General features: G+C 39.8%; 1 protein-coding gene across 3 annotated transcripts; it reads right to left on the bottom strand.

Annotated features, from left to right (window-relative positions):
• Window positions 1-2,284: 2,284 nt before the first annotated feature.
• AK3 (adenylate kinase 3) lies at window positions 2,285-13,105 on the bottom strand. 3 transcript variants are annotated; one of them, XM_068176744.1, is made up of 5 exons: window positions 12,688-13,105; window positions 8,366-8,485; window positions 5,358-5,530; window positions 3,583-3,701; window positions 2,285-2,639 (listed from the first exon to the last, which is right to left on the bottom strand). In XM_068176744.1, exons 1-5 carry the CDS (start codon window positions 13,103-13,105, stop codon window positions 2,516-2,518), a joined length of 954 nt encoding a protein of 317 aa, XP_068032845.1. In that variant the 3' UTR covers window positions 2,285-2,515. The 3 variants fall into 3 exon arrangements, with proteins under 3 accessions (XP_068032845.1, XP_068032846.1, XP_068032847.1); XM_068176745.1 differs by lacking the exon at window positions 12,688-13,105 and adding an exon at window positions 11,053-11,189; XM_068176746.1 differs by lacking the exon at window positions 12,688-13,105 and adding an exon at window positions 10,436-11,013.
• Between the last annotated feature and the right edge of the window lie 5,673 nt (window positions 13,106-18,778).

Here is an 18,778-nt window from a genome sequence, read left to right as displayed (position 1 = left end):
GCATGTCCAGAGAAGGGCAGTGGAGCCAGTGAAGGGTCTGGAGCACAAGTCCTGTAAGGAGCAGCTGATTGAGTTGGGGTTGTTCAGGCTGGAGAAAAAGAGGCTTAGGGGCACATTATCACTCTCTGCAACTGCCTGACAGGAGGGTATAGCCAGGTAGGGTTTGGCCTCTTCTCCCAGCTAAGAAGCGACACATTTAGAGGAAATGGCCTCAAGCTGTGCCAGGGAAGATTCAGGCTGGACATCAGGAGGACTTCCTTCACTGAAAGCATTGGGATGGACTGCCTATGGAAGTGTTGGAGTCAGCATCCCTGGAAGTGTTTTAAGAGATGACTGGCCATGGCACCTAGTGCTGTAAGTTATTTGGCAGGGTGGTGACGGTCAGAAGTTGAACTCAATGATTTTGGAAGTCTTTTCTAATCATAATGATTCCATAATTCTGTGAAATAGAATTCAGTAATTTTCAGTTTTGCCTACAGCCAAGACAGGGAAAAGTCTAAGTCTTGCAGAATATACCAGAGTATTAGTACCAATGCAATAGCAGATATGTTAATAGAAATCGCTTTCCATATGACTTCTGCTCTCTAGCCTTCTTTTGCAAACAGACTGAAGATAAAAGAGCAAGGAGCAGTTTTGTCCTACATGGAAATTGAAGATAAAAACTATAACTTGCTACTGGATCTGGTTAAATTTGACCAATACTCCAGGAAAGGGTTAGTAAACACTGCCCCCTCTTTAATAATTAGTTAAATATTAAGGGAAATTTAAAGAAAAACAAGTGACTTCAGGTTGTTTTTTAACTGAATGTTGTATGCAAGGGTAGTAAGGGCAATGTAGCACAGTGACTTGCAACTGCTATCCTTAGCAATGGAGCCATTGATCTAACAAACTATTACACAGTAGAAGTTATTTTTTTTAAGTTTCTATGGGGATAAAACTAGATGGTGCAGAAATCAGTGTCAAATATTAAGGAAATTCCCTCCCCCTGCTCCTTCTGGTTCCCTGAAATTTCTGTATGCTGGTGAGAAAAAAAAAAATTGACTGCTTTTTATTGAAATCAAAATATAAGAATACAAGCAGCTAATCAGGGTTTCTCACTGCAATATGTAGACATTTCCTCAAGAGGACAGTACAAGTGGTCAACCTTCCTGGCAAGCTTTCTTTAAATGAAAGACAAACTGACTGTAGTGGTAGCTGCTGCTAATATTGTTTGTTTATAGTAAGGGGAAAATGTCACAAATTCTATGATGACCATCTCTTTTTAGACTCAAACGTAACTCAATATTCATAATGCTAAAACTGGATGTGCAGATGCTGTCTAAGGTATGTCAGCAACCCAACTCTGTAGCTGTTTACAGTCACTGCTAAAGGAAATTGGAACCGGCATTACTAGGACACAGCTACTTCAGACATTACCTAGACAGAGTTGTTTGTTCCTCAGATTTTGCTGACTCTTGAAACTCCCACTCTGATGAGCATTTAAAAAGGGCTGGGAGAATTCACTGAAAAATAGCAGTGTCTGCAGTCCCTGGGCTGTTAAAAAGTGTGGACTGTGGAAGTCTGTATTTCCAGTTATCTAGTGAATAAACACAAGAGCTGGTCAGAAACAAGAATCACATGAAAACCAATCCAGTTTCTACAATAAAAATTGCTACAGTACTATGCCAAAGTTAATATTTTGACCATTGGAAATCATGTCAGTGGCATCAGTGAGCACTTGTTTTTGAAGATAGTAGAAAAGACATTCACTGGTTGAGATCATCTAGCTACAGGTTTACCAGATTACACAATCTGTTCAGTATGTACTATCTTTTTACTGATTAAGTCTTGCAGGGTCACACAAAGACAGAGGCTTTACCAAATGTTTTACACATCATTGAAACTCCATTTCCAATGCCTGCAAAATAGTTGCTCTGAGGGCAGAAATACAAACATAATACTTGCCTAGATAATTTGCCCTGGTACTAAGTGTAATTTATGGTGAGCAAAATCAAGTTACATCTGTGTAAGCAAACAAGAAGCTAACCTTTCCATAAGATCAATTTCCATACACACGAGCTCTGGTCTGAAATGTCTCTTTGCAGACCAGTGGTCATTCTTCTTCACAGCTTCTGGCTAGCTCCAGCTAGGCACATGTTCAAGGAATGTGCTTGCATGTTCTTGTCATTGCTTCATTGAGTAAACCAATCAATGTGCTTTCTAATTAAGCTGTATTCTGAAATGTTTCCTTCACCAATCAGTATTGCAAATGTATTTTCCAAATAAGAGACACAAGAGTACTAGCTTTTGTTAAAGACAGTTACTGTATTTTTAATATTAGGTATATTTACTATAAAAAAATACTGTATTGAAGTGGTAACCACAGGCAACAAAATTTTACCATAGTGTAAGTTAAGGACAGCATTGGACTTAAATTATTGATGAGTCTGGTAGACTACTTGGACAAATCCTTGATTGCAGAATCTCATGTAATCAGGAGTGAGCTATGAAAGATGAGCAGAAGTTTGACCTATTTTCACCTGGGGTTGGCAGCATCTTTCTGGCTCATATCTGGCAACTTGGTTTGAAGGAAAGCATAGATATGTGGCCAGATCTTATTGGTTTCTGTTCCAGAAAAGGATTTCAATAACCCTTTTTTCCTAAGAAAGAAAAAGAATAAAGCATTACAGATGTCAAATTGCTTAATTGTTCCGAAATCTCCACCTCACTTGAAGATTACCCTGGCAGGAATGTGAAAATATGCATGTGATGTAACACCAAGAAAGCTGTAGCACTGGAAATGCAGGCTGGATATTGATTTCTGCTCAACAGTCCTGGAAGAATACAATGAAGGGTGGTGAATATAGAAATACAGAAAGGACAATCATTGATGTTGTCAGAATCTGATTTCTTTGTCTAGGCAAGGTAAGACTAGAGCTCTATATGGTGACCTACTACATATCTATATATTAGCAGTATGATACTTGCAGCTTTACATTAAGAGAAACATTGTGTATAATTTTGACTCTTAAAAGAACTAGTAATTTATTTCCACTCCACAATGCAAATGACAATTCTGAATTAGCTACTTATTCCCAAAGAGTCTTGCTAGCTGGGTTCAATCATAGTCCTGTTCTTAGAACAGCCACATTTAAATCCTCATTAACAGTCTCTCTATTTGTCTATTGCTTCTTGACCCCTTGCACTTATTAGAAGAGTTTCTACTTATACATCCAGAAAACAAAATATTGTAAATTCTTGCAAAAAAAGGAACTGTCTGTTACCTCACCCACCAGAGCTGTTGTTGCTCAGAACAGTACTATGATGTATTGAATAATGCATAGCATTCTTTATGAAACTAAATGTGGCTGCTGCAGTGACAGGATGTTTTACCACACAGGTTCCAGAACATCTCATGCAACCCCGGAAAATCATACCCATTCTACTGGGTTGATTTCTTACTGAGTTCATGAAAGCTACACAGCTACTTACACCACACTCAGTGTTGTGGTATAATATATTCTGTAACAGAGAGAACTGTTCCTTGCTATGCTGCTGCAGAGTAAGGTTTTGGAATGTGGAAGAACAGATATTACTACTTACCGATAATATTCTAAAACAGGTTTTGTTTGTGCATCGTAAGCCTGAAGCCTCTTGCTAACAGTCTCTGGCTCGTCATCATCACGCTGAACAAGCGGCTCTCCAGTAATGTCATCAATGCCCTAATCATGGTTAAAAGCAAATACCAGAGTATACTTCTTACTTCTCTTTAAGCATGCTTTATGTAATTTTCTATTTAAATTGTGATCAATTTCCACTTAATCAGGGTGTAGATTGTTGCTTATAAAGAGAGGCTGCTGCCTGTGTTCTCGTCTGGAATGTAAGTTGTTGACTTTCCAGTAAAACAGTCTGTCAGTTAAAAATATTTTCTCAGTATTGCCAGTGAATATTAGATTATCATAACTTGGCTACTTTGTCCTCTGGAGTATTCATACAACATGGGGAATATGAATACAAAACCTTCACGTACAAGGGAAAACAGCATTCCTGTATAACAGGAAATAAGACACCAATTGGACCTTCATTTGACAATACTAAAATAGGCAAAGGAGTTAATGGCCCTTTGATTTTTAAGTTGCAAAATGGAAGAGTTACCATTTAACAACAGCTGTACAAAAAATGGCATAAGAGTCAGCTGAAGCTTTCCCTACAGAGGTAGGGACCTAATGTGTGAACTTTTGTTCCTGCTAAGTAAGTAAGCATTTTGCAGGTCTATTAAGATAATAGAGACAACTGTATTTCACCTGCTTAACTCTATCCCATGTTTTCAATTTAAGTATTGCAGTCCACTATGCTGTGGTAAGTCTGCTAATTAGTGAAAGGTAAGACAGATCCTAAATAGCAAAGCTCTGTCAGCTGAAGCCTACTCTGGTAAGCTGAGAATTCTGTGTTCTATCTTGCCTGTGTTCTTCTGCAATTGAAAATAACCATGATTTTAAACACCTTGTTTTAAACAAAACAAAGGCAGTATTTTCAGTTGCTCACTTCCAGTTCTTACCTGGTATTTTAAGCTGGCCTCTTTTCTTGCAACACTGAAATCCAAAAACTACAGGGCCTGCTGTGCTTCTGATGTAAATTAATAGAACTTCCAGGTGAAATATGATGCCACAACAACTAAGTTATTTAGAGTTAAGGATAAGATGCAGTTTTAGCTGAGTTGCACTAAAGCAAATCATTCTTGAAAAAAATTAAGGTAACAATGTACAGTCTTTTTCTTCAAGCTCCCCTTTAGGATATTTCAAGTCATAAAAATCTGTTGAAAATTAAATCTGTTGAAAAGCTTCCCTGACTTGAAAGTTTCTACATCCAGTTTTGCAGTACAGCAGCTCTTCCCTTGAAAATACCCATCCTGGTTAAATATAAACACAGGGAAGGCATTAAGTGGATTCCTCTGACTGGTGGTTTGGTGTTTCCTCGATATAAAGCATGACCCCTCTCGAGGAAGGAAAAGAAAGCTACATTTTGATTTGTATAGGCTGCAAACAGGCTAAGACCATGCCTAGATCCTGTGCCAGTGCACAAGGCAGACAGTATTCCAGGTCAGTGAACAGCTTTAACAAGTGCTTACAAAACACCATGGTGTTCTGCTCTGCAGGGGACAAATATGTTGTCCACCAGCTTGAGGTTCTGCCGGGTCACTAACATACCCTCATACCAGCACAGTGTTACCAGAAAGATTCTGTGCTCCCAAGAAATGAGATGAGCCATTTTTTCTGAGCTGCTGTGTTTTGAAACAATATATGCAAACAATATTTTACTGCAGCTAGCAAACACAATGCAGTACTTATTTAGTGCCAACACCAATGCATATTGCTTACCTGCACTTTGGGAGGACTGAATTCAAGATTGTAGACTCTGCCACTGGCAGGGTGGATCCAGCGTGCTGTAAGCCGACACTTTATGGTCTCAAATGGCACGTCCAGGTCAATCACAGTGTCTATGTGACATTCTTTATCAAGGGCTTCTGCCTGAGCAACTGTTCTGGGGAAACCTTTTTAAAGGAAACAACTTCATAAAATTCTGAAAGCAGAGCTATAGCAAAAATTACCTGGATTGAGTCATTGGAGAAAATAATTGTTACACAGCAGAAAAACCAAAAAGCATTATCGTGTTATATAAAGGTGGAAGAGACATCAGATTTTCCAATATCTTTCAGTGTCTCGTGGCATTTTAAGTTTTTAAATGCCTACCAGCTTTTATTTCTTCATTTCAGCTAATGTTCTTCCCAAAAGTGCAACAAATAAGTGCAAAAATACCCCATATTCATATATACACCACATACCACTACACTGAATAACAGCACTGTATCACATTTGGAATAATAAAAGCTCTGATGAAAAGTTTCCCTCAGAACAACCTAGAAACATTTGTGATATCTCTTACTTTCACAGCTGAGTAAGTCTGGCTAGAGGTGGTGGACATTACAAACCTGTTTTATTCAGTTGCAGTAAGCCAAATATATTTACTAGAGCCAGTACAGGATTTAGAAGGTTTCTGAAAGTTGTTAGTATATCAAGCTGTCCTCAGATATGATAACTGTGAGAACACTCAGTCTGATCAGGAACCTGTCTCTTCACTTCAAAGACTCTGCATTTCGCACCATGAACTCTGTGGCTCCCTATTCTATGTCTTAAACTATTAGATGATCTAGTGGACCTTAGGAGGGGTGCAGTGGGAACAAAGAAGAAGAAAGCCAAGGTCTTCACCATGAAAAATTGAGCACAAGAAGACCTTCAGTGGTCAAATCTACTGCAGAACATGCTATTGCATCCTGTATTCACTGGAACAGTTCCTCTCCTCAAAAAGCCCTAGCATAGTCTCATGTTCTTCAGTAGCTTGTAATTTGCAACATACCATAGAAGTAAACTCCTCCATAAAGGCAAGTACTGGTAGGCACAAACTTAAGAAACTCTTGCATAATGTTGATCTCCATTGCATGAGTAAGGAAAAACATTACAAAAAGACAGTCAGTTAACTCAGACCAAGTGCTTGCTTGTGTATTAAGTCTCTTGCACCTGGCTTGCATCACAGTCATGAGCTGCCCTCATCCTATTTTTCACACATTCACATTATCTCATGGAAGTGCTTCTGAATGCTAAGAGCAGAGGAAGAGCCAGGTCTTCAACACTGGTGTTGAACACTGTATAAGAACTGCTGTTCTTTCTTACTGCAGCTACCATATTTCTAAGTTATGCAGCTGGAAAGTGAGTTTGCTTGGGACTGAGTAATCAGAAAATTCCTCAAATTGAAGTACTTTTACAAAAGCATTTCATTGAAATTAAACTGGCATTTTCTACATAGTGTTCTCTCTATACAGAAAAAGATCTGCAAGAGGTGATGAATTATGAAGATTCCAAGAACACAGAGAAAAGTCCTCTAGATTATACAGCACATAAATCTAAATAGATTATACCCACAGACACATACAACTCAGACTGTTATATCTGCTATGACTCTAGAAGCAACCAACCTATTATAAGGCAGTAAATGGGTTTTTGGCTAAGTGAACATACAAGCAGTTCAGCAACTCTGGTTTGAGCTAACTGATCCCACCTGTTTGTTCTGCATTGCAGTTACCAAACTTAAGATTTTGGGTTAACATATTTCAACAGAACAGTGCTGTTCCTCCTGTAAAGCCTGTTATGCCACAGCTATCCCTAGTGTAATTCATCGAGTCTCATTACAAATGCTGATGCAGGCAAAATTTCTACCCCAAAAGTTTAAAGGCAGGAGCACATTAACATGCAGCAGAAATTGTTTTATTCTCTTATGGTCTCAACACAATCCTCCTGCTGAGAGCTGCCAGTGGGCACAGCTATACTGCTACACATCCAGATCCACAAGACTGGAACTGTGTGTACATGGAACCTAAAACTAAAGAAAGAAACCAATATCTGCTGTTCTTTGCTTTATTGTTTAGGTTTCATTGTACTGTTCACTGTGGGAATAAATTCTTTCTCTCAGGGAGGAACCCAGCTGTGACTAAAGCCACCAAGACATATCACTGTATGTAGGAGCAACTATATAAATACAGCTATAATAAAGCACTAAGGGACAGAGGCCACTGTGGGTTTTTCATTCCCTCTAAATAGAAAGCCACGCCAATAACTTTTTTGTTGTATCTACTGAGACAGGGTATGACTAGAGACTGAAAAAACACACATCCAGTCTAGACACTATTTTTGTGCTGGGCATCCATCTGTACTCCCATAGGCTGGAATAACAAGAGCCATCCAGTTCATGAAGACAGCAGTAAATGCATTTTCTCTCTAGTAAGAATGCTGAAGCAATGAGCTTACTGCAAAATGGTTCACTCTGGAGAAGAGAACCAAATAGCAAATGAAGGAGACCTTTTAGGGCAATTGAGCAATGGTTTTTATTACACTCCACACTGCTGCAGTACTTTTCCATACTTACCTTATTATTGCATCACATTCATACCTTGCTATTTAAATAATTCTAAAGCCCTATCCTTCAAAAGTTTTCAATTCATCAAGGACTTTAATAAGAAAATATTTTTAAAAAGAAACTTCTCAATGCCTATTTTAACGAGGAAATACCATACTGAATTATCATTAAAAATGTCAGAACTGCCAGTTTTGAATTTTTTTGGAGTGTTGAACTATCCTTTTTAACATGAGTTAAATATCCCTGTAATGTTCTGAAGGCAGGGTACACCCAGAGCCTTTGTCAGCCAAAGAAACTGGGGCAGACTATCTGCTGAAAGTTTCACGAGCTGGCAACCAGCGACCAAAGTTTTCCAGTCCCAAGTTTTCCAGAGCAGATTTTCTCTCCATACATAGTGATATCCAACATGATAACTTACCATCCAATAGCCAATTGTACTGGTCTACACCTTTTATCTCATTCAGCATTAGTTGTGTCATGATGTGATCTGGAATAAGCTGCCCTTGATCAATGTAGGACTTGGCAAGGATTCCCACTTCTGCAAAAGTAAAAGTTGCATTACACTATCTCTGACCTCCAGCAAGTGAGAAAAAGCCCACAAGCCTGCAAAAAAATTGTTTTGATCGGGATGATGGAAAAAAGTTGTAAACAAGACAGATAGCATGCTTGCCAAAATTAAAAAATACCCGGATGATCAACTAGTATCTGACCATGCAAATACATATCCAATTAAATTAGATCCATCTGTAGGGCAAAACACACCTCTATCCTCACACCCTCTGAATAAATTCACTCATACGTATTTGAAATATGAAATTCCAAAAACTAAAATGAGAAGAGGCCATTAGCCAAGAGTCTTCAAAATAAACAGAAAGTATACAAGTTTATTAAGATATCAGCCCTCAGACTTCTTGAAAAGAACATTATTTTCTCAGCTTAGTGGCTAGTTATTAACTTACACTTAGGCTTCATTACAAACATAAACACCTTTGGCAGTCTACAGTGGGACACGCTTACCAGATATGTATTTTTATGATTACTAGAGTTGCAAGAGGGTGTTCATAGATATTGTACACTATTTATGGGAGCACACACTGACTAACCTTTAGTACCAGTCATTTATCCCACTGGCTTACTAAAATTCCATCCATGGTAGTTCCAGCTATCACACCATGCTCCTACATGGCAGGCAGTAACATGCTGTAGTTCACCCAAATCATGGGTATATCCAGGAAGAAATTCAGTTGCCTGGATTGTGTCCTAGGCACAAAGTTTCCATATCTTTCATTTATAAAACAATTACCCAATTATGTTAAGTAACCCAGAATTGCAGCTAAACTGGTTTTATTGTGGGTCTGCAGAAGCCTTTACTTGCAGCCAGTTAAGATCTAGTTACAGAAAACTGAAGAAGAGAAAATGGGATGGACTTACATACCCACACAGATATGACCACTCTCAACAGAAAGCAATGACAAATGCCAGTCACATCTCAGTGCATGGAATGTGCAACAGGACAGAGGCCCTTCTTTAGATGAGGCAACTGAAAAGCAGTACATGCCCTCAAATCATGCAAATAATAGCTTTGGTGATGAGAAAAAAAAAACAAGGAGCAATTTCCCCTTACTGACTGTTCATATCTGTAGTCAGGCTTTGAAAAGTACAAAGACCATTTAGAAACAGGCACTATGCACCTTGGCCAGACTTCAAAACATGCTCACTATATGGAAAAGAGTCAGACAGTGGTGCCTGAGTCCTCCAACACATCACAAACTGGAAAGAAGATGACTGTCTGTCAGGGTACAAAGTGTCTCTTTACTACCTCCCTTCTTCATACCTTTTTTATTATTATGGTGTGCTTTGAACCATGTACCCTGAAAAAGTAGGTTGGGAGAAGGAATGAATCATGTCTAGATAGTTTAATGTGTACTTGATGCTTGGCTCTGCTACTGATTTATGTTGTAGCTTTGTTCTTGCCATAATGATCTAAAAATGTGCACAAGACAATGTTCACAGGGAACAATTCTAACTTACTTTAGAAAGATTCATGAGTTTTTGGGCCCAGAAAGATTTAGAATATGGCAAGCTATTATTAGACCAACAGTGCTTGAAAAACACTGCCTTTTGCCCCCCTCTACAGAACTCAGGTAATTTAGAAAGTCACTATTACAGAAGGAAAAAAATAGGCAGAACCATACCCAAATAGTCATACATTAGGACAAAAAGTTGATGCACTAGCTCGCAGTTTTTTTTTTTTCCCACCCCTGCTGTTGGGAGTGGGATTTCATGGGGTTTTGTAGGTTTTATTTAGTTCTTTCAGGTTGGGCCTGAAAGCACTAAAGGCATGGCAATCTTCAGAATTACAGGTAACATAGGTTTCTTTCCTTTGTAGGTGATGACAGGTATCCATGTTCCATGGCTTTACAAAGGATTGGCACATTCTGACCATATTACAGCAATCAAGCTCTAGCCATAATCAGACAATAATGACCTTAGCATTAGAGAAGTGGTCACAGACTCTCCACTATCCAGAAGATCATGATAATAACAGCAGAATAAGGACACTCATCTTCAACAGGACTTTTCAACAAAGTCCATTTTCACAAGACAGCAAATGCAAAATTTGCACCATATAACTACTGTTAACTATATCTAATTTTCCGAGGGCTTTAACTGCCCATGTTAGTGTAACCCATTTCCCAAAGAATTGGAAACTGCAGGACTTTTCTATTGTAGTCAAAACTCATGGATCTTTGCCTTGACTGAATTTGTCTAGGCTGTCTGAGTTGCCTCTCAGTTGTTCTCCTATTTTCAGTGTACTACCTAGTAATGTACTACCTCCACCTTCATCTCAACCATCTGGGAGCCATTTCTGAAACTAGTGACTGACTTTCAATGAAATTGCAATAGAGTTTCATCCAGGTTTACTAGTGAATGAGAAACCCTCTAGCAGCTTCTTGTAAATTCTGCTGTAGCTAATTTAGAGCAAACTTCACCTCTTAAGCTGTCCACTGACTTCTTTCCTTATATTCTGGATTTTAATGTGTCTGCTAAATTTCCATTTCACATGTTTGCTCTCCTTCACAGTCTTTCATCTGTCCAACCCACCTAGAATTCTTTGCCTAATCACTTCTCTCTTCATCACTTCAGGCTCCCACCTCAATTCAAGCAATATAATATTTCCACTTGTAATTTCCACTTCTCACACAACCTTCAGCATGATTCTGATGCTCTATGGTCTTGCACAAAACCTAAAGTATTTAGTAAACATTGTAAACCTCAAAACACTTGGTAAAATAACTTTTTTTTCATTTTCTTGGAATGGCTACCCACCAGGTCTTACACTGAAAGTTCATAATGGAGCAGTTGTCACCCCCTGTAAATAAAAACATATGACTGTGCAACCAAATAGAAATAGCAGGAATATGATCAGGTACATCTACACAGGTGTGCTCCTAGCAAATTCTTAACTTACAGTATCTACAATATCAACTATTGTAAAGTCAATCACTGTACCAAAGTCATTATCCTTACTGAGTAAATATAATTTGTGTGAAGACATGTGGGAATCACATCACAACTGCTTCACCTTCAAACATGCTTATAAAGTATTCCAAAACTAAGACTGCCAGTTACCTAGGCATAATACTACAGTGATACTTACAAGTGAATGGAATATTCTACAGCTTGAAGTTGCTGGAAATAATAATACTCTCACTTCATCACGTGCAGCCTGAGATGTTTCTTACAAGGTTTTTCACCCCACCATATAGAAAAGCAGATATGGAAGTCAGGAGGGAACCTTCCTTCATTGCAAAAATCCACCAGAGAGAGGGACTGTGGTATCTCAGCTGAGGCCAGAGGTTAAGCTAGGACAATTCAGCAAGAATAGTTCATATATTTACCTAGTATAAGCATCACTATATGTAAACACAGACCATGCTGAAACCTAAGCATGATGTGAACTCATAAGACAATATGAGTAATTGATGTGAACTCATAAGACAATAATTTTAAAAGCTATGCAGTTTGAAAATTTTGCACATTGCTGTTTTTGAAAGCACCGCTATGTTATGCCTGCCAGCTCAGGACTAGGCATTAATACTTCTAGCCATCAAATGAACATCCAGAAAAGTCTGATTGCCCCAAACCCCTCTTCTCTTCCCCTGCCTGTTAAAAGGTGTGAATTTTAAATATTCTCTTTCAAGAGAATATTTTTCTCTTTTAAGATGCTTCCAGCTGGAGAAACCATGAGAAACTATCAGAACTATTAGAAACACGTACAAAACCCAGTGGGTACTTACGAAAAGTACCCAAGGCAAGGAAGCAATGAGGTGTAACAAAACAGGAAAACAGGATAATCCCGTCCACTTTCATGAGGAGGCTAGCAAGTGACAGCGTATTGAGGCCCCACGGCTGCAGATATGAGGCCCACTTCAGTGGCTTCTGGCCTCCAGAAGATCTGTGTGAAGTCACCCAACCTCTGCCTGCGCGGGGGGGCACACGGAGGTGGGATTGGGGAGCAGCAAACCCCATTAAAGAAGCTCCCTCCCTCCTCGGAGGGGAAGGGAGGGAAGGAGCGGGGATGGGGGCAGGAATGCGTGTTGTGAGTGTATGTCCCTTCCCGGAGCGGAGCTGTGTCACGCGGGAGCTCCGCAGGGCTGCGTGGGGACCGTTCTCGCGGGACAGGAAGAGAAGTCGTCGCCGCCGCGCACACATCCCCACCCGCGTCCCCATGCCCACCTGTCTTCTTCTGCATGTTGTCCCTCAGCAGGTCGCCGCTGGAGAGGTGCTTCACGCCGAAGTGCTTGATAATCCGAGCGGAGACAGTGCCTTTGCCGGAGCCCGGCGGCCCCATGATGACGGCGCGCAGCAGCGGCGGCACCACCATACTGCTCCCGCTGCTCCCGCTGCTCCTGCCGCGAGCGCGCAGGGCAGCGGCAGAAGCGCGGCAGGAGCGCCGCCTTCCCGGGCAGCGCCGCCTCGCTCCGCCGGCGAGCCGGGCCGATCCTCCCAGGGAACAGCAGCGGCAGCTTCTCCGGCTGTCAGTCAGGGGCAGGAAGGAAAGATCCTTTACGTAAGTGCACGGGGAGAGTGAGGGATAAATTAATAACGATAATAAAAAGATAAATGAAGCAAATTGCATCTTAGAACGTTGCATCAGACCTCATTTAGGCATCACTGTTCAAACCGGCCCTGACCAGCTTCTCCACACCCCTCTGCCCAGGAGGCCTATTTTGGCTGCTCCCTAAGTCGTCAGCCCCTGCCCCCTCTCAGACACAGAGTCAAAGAGTCGTTTGGTTTGGGAAAGACCTTAAAGAGTCACCGAGCCCAACAAGTAATCCAGCTTTGCCAGTCCATCCCTAAGCCATGCCCCAAACTGACACAAGCCCACTTTTAAATATCCCCAGAAATGGTGACTCCACCACTTCCCTGAATTTATCATGAGAATTCCCAAACTGAATTGGGACGTGGCTCCTTACCTAGCTGTCACCAAATGACTGCTTGGCTGCTGGCACGTCCTATTGCCGTCACTGCCCTGTCCAGGTGCCCTGAGGCTGTGGCTGACTTTGCTGTGCTCCTTCACCCTCATGCAGCAGCCTTGCTCTTGCTGGTCTCTCACAAATAAGCTCCCACTGTCTAGCAGCAGGCAGCTGCGTTTTTAATGAGCTGTGCCTGAGTTTTTTTTATGATACTTGAATGTGAACAACTGCAGGTTGTCTTTGTTCTGAGTAGTGTTCTTCCAGACATGAAGATGTCCTTTCCCACAGATACAATTTGGTGATCCTCAGCTACATCAGAACACAATATTTTGGCCAAAACATTAAATTGTCCCCTTTCCTGAGTGTTCACAGTCATGTCCACAGCAGGAGAAGTGAGCGTTCCTGCTCAAGGTTCTGGAGATGTTGATGGATTTCAATCACTGTACCAGAAATGTCACAGTGAAAAAGTGAGCAGAAAGCAGAGCTAGAGTCAAAATATCAACGAAATTCAGCTTCCTGTTTTAAAACATTGTTTCATTTCAATAGTTTCACAGTGAAACAAGTAAAGCCAAAAGAAAATATTCAAATTGCTGTTTGGTACTTTGAAACAGTAAAGAAATAGGAATACAGCCCCAAAACCTCCCAGTCAACAAAATTAATTGCCTTAACAATTGAGTAGGAAGGCACTGGTTTAGCTCATAGAGCTTTCTATGAGCATAAGTCTCATTACACTGAGAAATGTGAACCTTCATAAATGAATAGAATAGTACCTCTATTCCAGATTGTACTAGGACAGAAAGAGTTAAATATTCAGGGCTTTAGCAGCATTCCCAGGGGGGCACCTCAGTCTGCCAAAGCACCACAGTCTTAAACAAAATTTGGCAGCAAAGGCCATTTAAATGTTAGAAGCCACATTGTTCGTTTTGAGCTCCACACTTCAGAGACTTCTGAATGGCAGAAGTCCACAAATGTGTTGATGAATCTTTCTAAAGCAAATATATGGGAAAATCGAAGGTATTGTATGAAATACATATCCAGCAAATAACTAGACTTGTAAAAGAGATCATTAACTCTAATTGCCAATGCCACCATGTATAAAAAGCAGCAATAATTTATCTGCCTGTTAAAAAGGAAGCCTGAGGTTCAGCCTGTCTACAGCCTATTGAACGGCCCAGAAATCCAGACAGGAATGCTAAAACAATTCCTTTGTTAAAGACTATTTAGAAACCTCTCTGACCTTCATAACAGATTCATGAGGAAGGGTTGGAAAAGAATAGAAAGGCTCTCACATACACAGGTTCTTACTAACCTATGGCCTTTGCAGAACAGAAGTGGGTACATAGATTACAGAAAATATGTAGTAAAAGAAAATATTGTTCCCATTTCCTTCACTATCTTTCCTGAAGTCCAAACCTCGCTGTAGTAGTTTTGTGAGTAGTTGTGACATACTCAGAAGTGGAAAAGGAAATAATGCAAGAAACGGGGTCAATGGTTCACTAATTTGTGTACAAGTCTTTAGACAGCTATTCTGTACTTAAAGACATGCAAGTGGTTTTTTTGGCAGCCTTATTATGATGTTTGGAAAATGACATTTCATCATCTTCATTCAGACTTAATTATTCACATCTTAACAGAGTAATCAATGTTTATGTAACACAACTTGCACTATATTCTGATTAATCTTTTTCACACATGTAGCCTACAGGTATAAATTAAAAAGTTAACTCTTGCTTAGTGAGTATTGAAGTAACCCTCATGGTGACTAACCAGTAATCAAAATCTTGTTTCAAACAAATCCAAATATTCTTACCAATAAATAATCTTTCATATTAGTCACCATTTTTTTTCAAACATAGGAAATGTTTGAAGAGGCTTTTTAAACCTTAAACCGTCAAAAGAGTTTCTGTCAGTTACGCCCCTTGGAGATCTAAACACTTTCATTTGAGTTCGATACAGAATTCTTTTAGTACTTTTGGGTAACTACTTCTTAAGTGTTGTACTTCGTATCAAAATGAAATGGTTACTTACATGAGGAAGAAGTCATAGTACATTGAGGGGCAGGACGTGTGACATAGTCTTCCATGTAATTTTGGTACCTCATTTGGTGGAGGGGTGGACAATTTGATGGGTGTAAATCTGGCTGGAATAGAAGTGTAGTGCTTAGTGTTTTGTACCCTATCAAAATCTGTTAACCAGGGCCTGTCCTGGCACCTTGTTTTGTCTAGAGTCTGTGAATAACCCCTGAAGAAGAGAGACACCACACCCTCATCAATTTTTGTAACACCAAACCATGTGGCCTGAGCACATGGGCTTAGGGGCAGGAGGTGGAGGTCTGCAAGAACAGGTGGGGAAAGGGGCCAAGCAGGACTCTGACAAAATTCAGCAAAGGCAGGTATAAAGTCCTGCATCCAGGACACACCAACTACTTCCAACAGTGCAGGCTGAGAACTTACCAGCAAGGCAGAAACTCTGCTGGAGAAGACTGGGGAGAACTGGTCTACAGCCAGCTAAGCACCATCCACCTCTAAGTATGTGGCCACTAACATCGTGAGCCATATTAAGAGGAGGGTAGCCACTACATCATGGAAAACAGTTATCCCTTTCTATTAGGCACTTCTTAGGCCACATCTGTGTACTGTGGCCAGTACTGGGCCCTCCAGTACAAAACATTGTATCAGCATTGATCAGTTGGGGCAGATATACCAGGAAATTACCAAGATGATCAGGGGATGGAGAAGAGACACTGCCACAGACAGATGGAACCATGCTTGTTCAGACTGGAGACAAGAAGAGTTCAGGAGTACCTTATAGCAGCCTTCTAGCACCCATGAGAAGGTTACTGAGAGGGCAGGGACAGGCTGCTTACTAAGATGAGTGGCAGGACTCAGTAAGTCAGGCAGTGGAATCTAAGTATTAGTAGACTCAGGTTCCTGAGGTTTTTAAGACCCAACTGGATAAAGCCCTGAGCAACCCAGTCTGACCTTGCTTTGGTCCACAGACTGGGCTACAGATCTAGATTCCAGCCTGGATAAGGCTGTGATGCTGTACTTGCAAACAAGATACCTAATTAATAATGTTTTTTAAAACAATGCATGAAATTGTTATCCAGTGAAGGCTAACATATATACACAACACAGCTGAAAATTCTACCTCAAAAAATATATACCATCAAGAACACTTGAGGGGCAGATTTTTATTTTTTATTAGATATAGGTTGAAATACGTAGAATGAAATGTTGTTGTTGAACTGTTTCCTTTAAAGTAGCAAAGACATAACTCTTTACAAACCAAAAATGTAGAGCTGTGATTCTTTATTTGGATTTAAATAGTGTTTTATTGCAAAGAGGGATATAACACTATCATTTTTGTGATGTCACTCCTACCTTTATTACAAAGCCTAATGAATTATTGCTCCCAGATGGCTGAGTATAGCAAATTGACACTTATGCATAGCATAGGTTGTTCCAAAACTCTAAGTTTCCTAGGAAATGTGTATTCTTCAGACAGAAGAAATTCAGAAATTCATTGCCTGTACACCAAGCTTGTGTACACTCAAAACCATATTTATAACAAAGATGAAACACACCTTATTTATACAGTGAAAAATCTATTAACATAATTGAAACTCTAACAGTCTCATTCAAGAATTATTACTTATTACAGAAAGTTTATGCTAAATTACCATTATTAAGTTTTAATCTTTATTGTATAAAGAATTAGTTGCTCCACACAAACTTCTTAGTTTCTCCCATTCTCCTGGTGTTGTGTTTACCCCCTCCCCTTGCCTGAGCCCTAAGGTCATGGTCTCACTCAGATGAGAGTGGTGGTGAGTCATCAGCATCCAGAGTCCCTCACCAGGAAGAATGCCATGCTTCTGTTTTCAGCTTCTTCTTCATCGCTGTAGGGTTTACTTGGAGTTGGTTTTGTATGCTTGCTAACACAATTTTACACCTTGCTTTTTCTTCACTAGTCTGTATCTCTACATTACATCTGAGTTTACTATATATATTACCTTCCACATATATTAGACAGTTTCTTTGTCTTTTTTGCTAAATCAGCTGTGTCCAGCTCCAGATCTGCATCCAAGAAAAGAATCAATAAATGAAAGAAAAATAAATTAGCCATAGAAAACCTGTCAAAACTGCTCTTACAATTAAAAGAAGCAAACCAAAGCTGCAAGCAGATCAAAGAACATTCAGACAATGCAAATCTGACTAGCTTCTGTTCTGATGCCTTGGAAACTCAGTACAAGGCTTATGTCCTGTTACAAGCAATGGCAATGCTTTGTTGGAATCACAAGCTGATATTAATCTAATTCAGAATTTAAATTATTTGGAAAACATGTCTGTTGTCTCAGTGGTTCTTCTGAGCTGTATTTGGAGTTGGTAATTTTAGTCCTATCAAAAGCACTCATCAGAGATTGTTTAGACATCCCTCATAATAAATATAAAATAGGAAAAGAAATTAAGTTCAAGTAAAAGAGAAGTTACATAGCTGTGTTTCTGGGAAATTCAGAGAAAAGAGTTATCCTTTTGCATTATTGGAGCCCTCATACATTAGGAAAAGGCAGATCTCTTTTGGAAATTTCTGTAATGACCTTTTCCGTATTATTTATTTCAAGTGATTAAACTATCAGGGGATTTTCATGTTCTCCAATCACAGGTTAAATGAAAACTAACATTTCCCTGAGTACTAAGGTAAACCAGTAATAGCTTTACATTTTGAGGTTACATTGTAACAGCTGCCCAGATCATGACCTGTATATATCTCGGAGCTGCCACTCAGTCTCTCTGTGCCACCTCTAGGCAGTTGATAAAAATTATTTTCCTGACTCCAGAAATCCTTGAACTTCTAGCACAATCAGCTACTAGCATTCCCAGGGAAACAAAACCCCTCCTTTATGTCACTCGGTATTTTTATGACAGATAGAGCTTTCATTACAGTGATACTTACATTATACCAGCAGAGTATATATGCCAGTGATTTTTCACAGAAGTATCTTATTGCAGTTACATGAGAAAATTCTGATTGCCAATGGAATAATTTTTAGGGAAGACTGCTTTCTGTTTTTTTTTCCCAGTTTTGTTTTCCCATGCCTTGACATACAGCAGATACATGCAAATTGTTAACAGATGATAGCAAGTAACTGGAAGTCGCAGAACAAGGACAGGATGGACAGAACTAAAAATACATGTGTGGGAGCACAGGGGACTACACAAAGGAAGATAAATGAACCACAGAAGAGAGTTCATTCAAAGTAGGCACAGTTGACTAGACATTTTCAATGTAAATCTAAGACACAGATTTCAGACAATGCAGTGAAAAACACAGTCCCAGCACCTGAAAGTCTT

Source organism: Anomalospiza imberbis, chromosome Z, assembly GCF_031753505.1.
Source record: "Anomalospiza imberbis isolate Cuckoo-Finch-1a 21T00152 chromosome Z, ASM3175350v1, whole genome shotgun sequence".
Taxonomy (NCBI): Eukaryota; Metazoa; Chordata; class Aves; order Passeriformes; family Viduidae; genus Anomalospiza; species Anomalospiza imberbis.
Note: the sequence above shows the minus strand (reverse complement) of the source record. Positions and strands in the feature narration are given on the sequence as shown.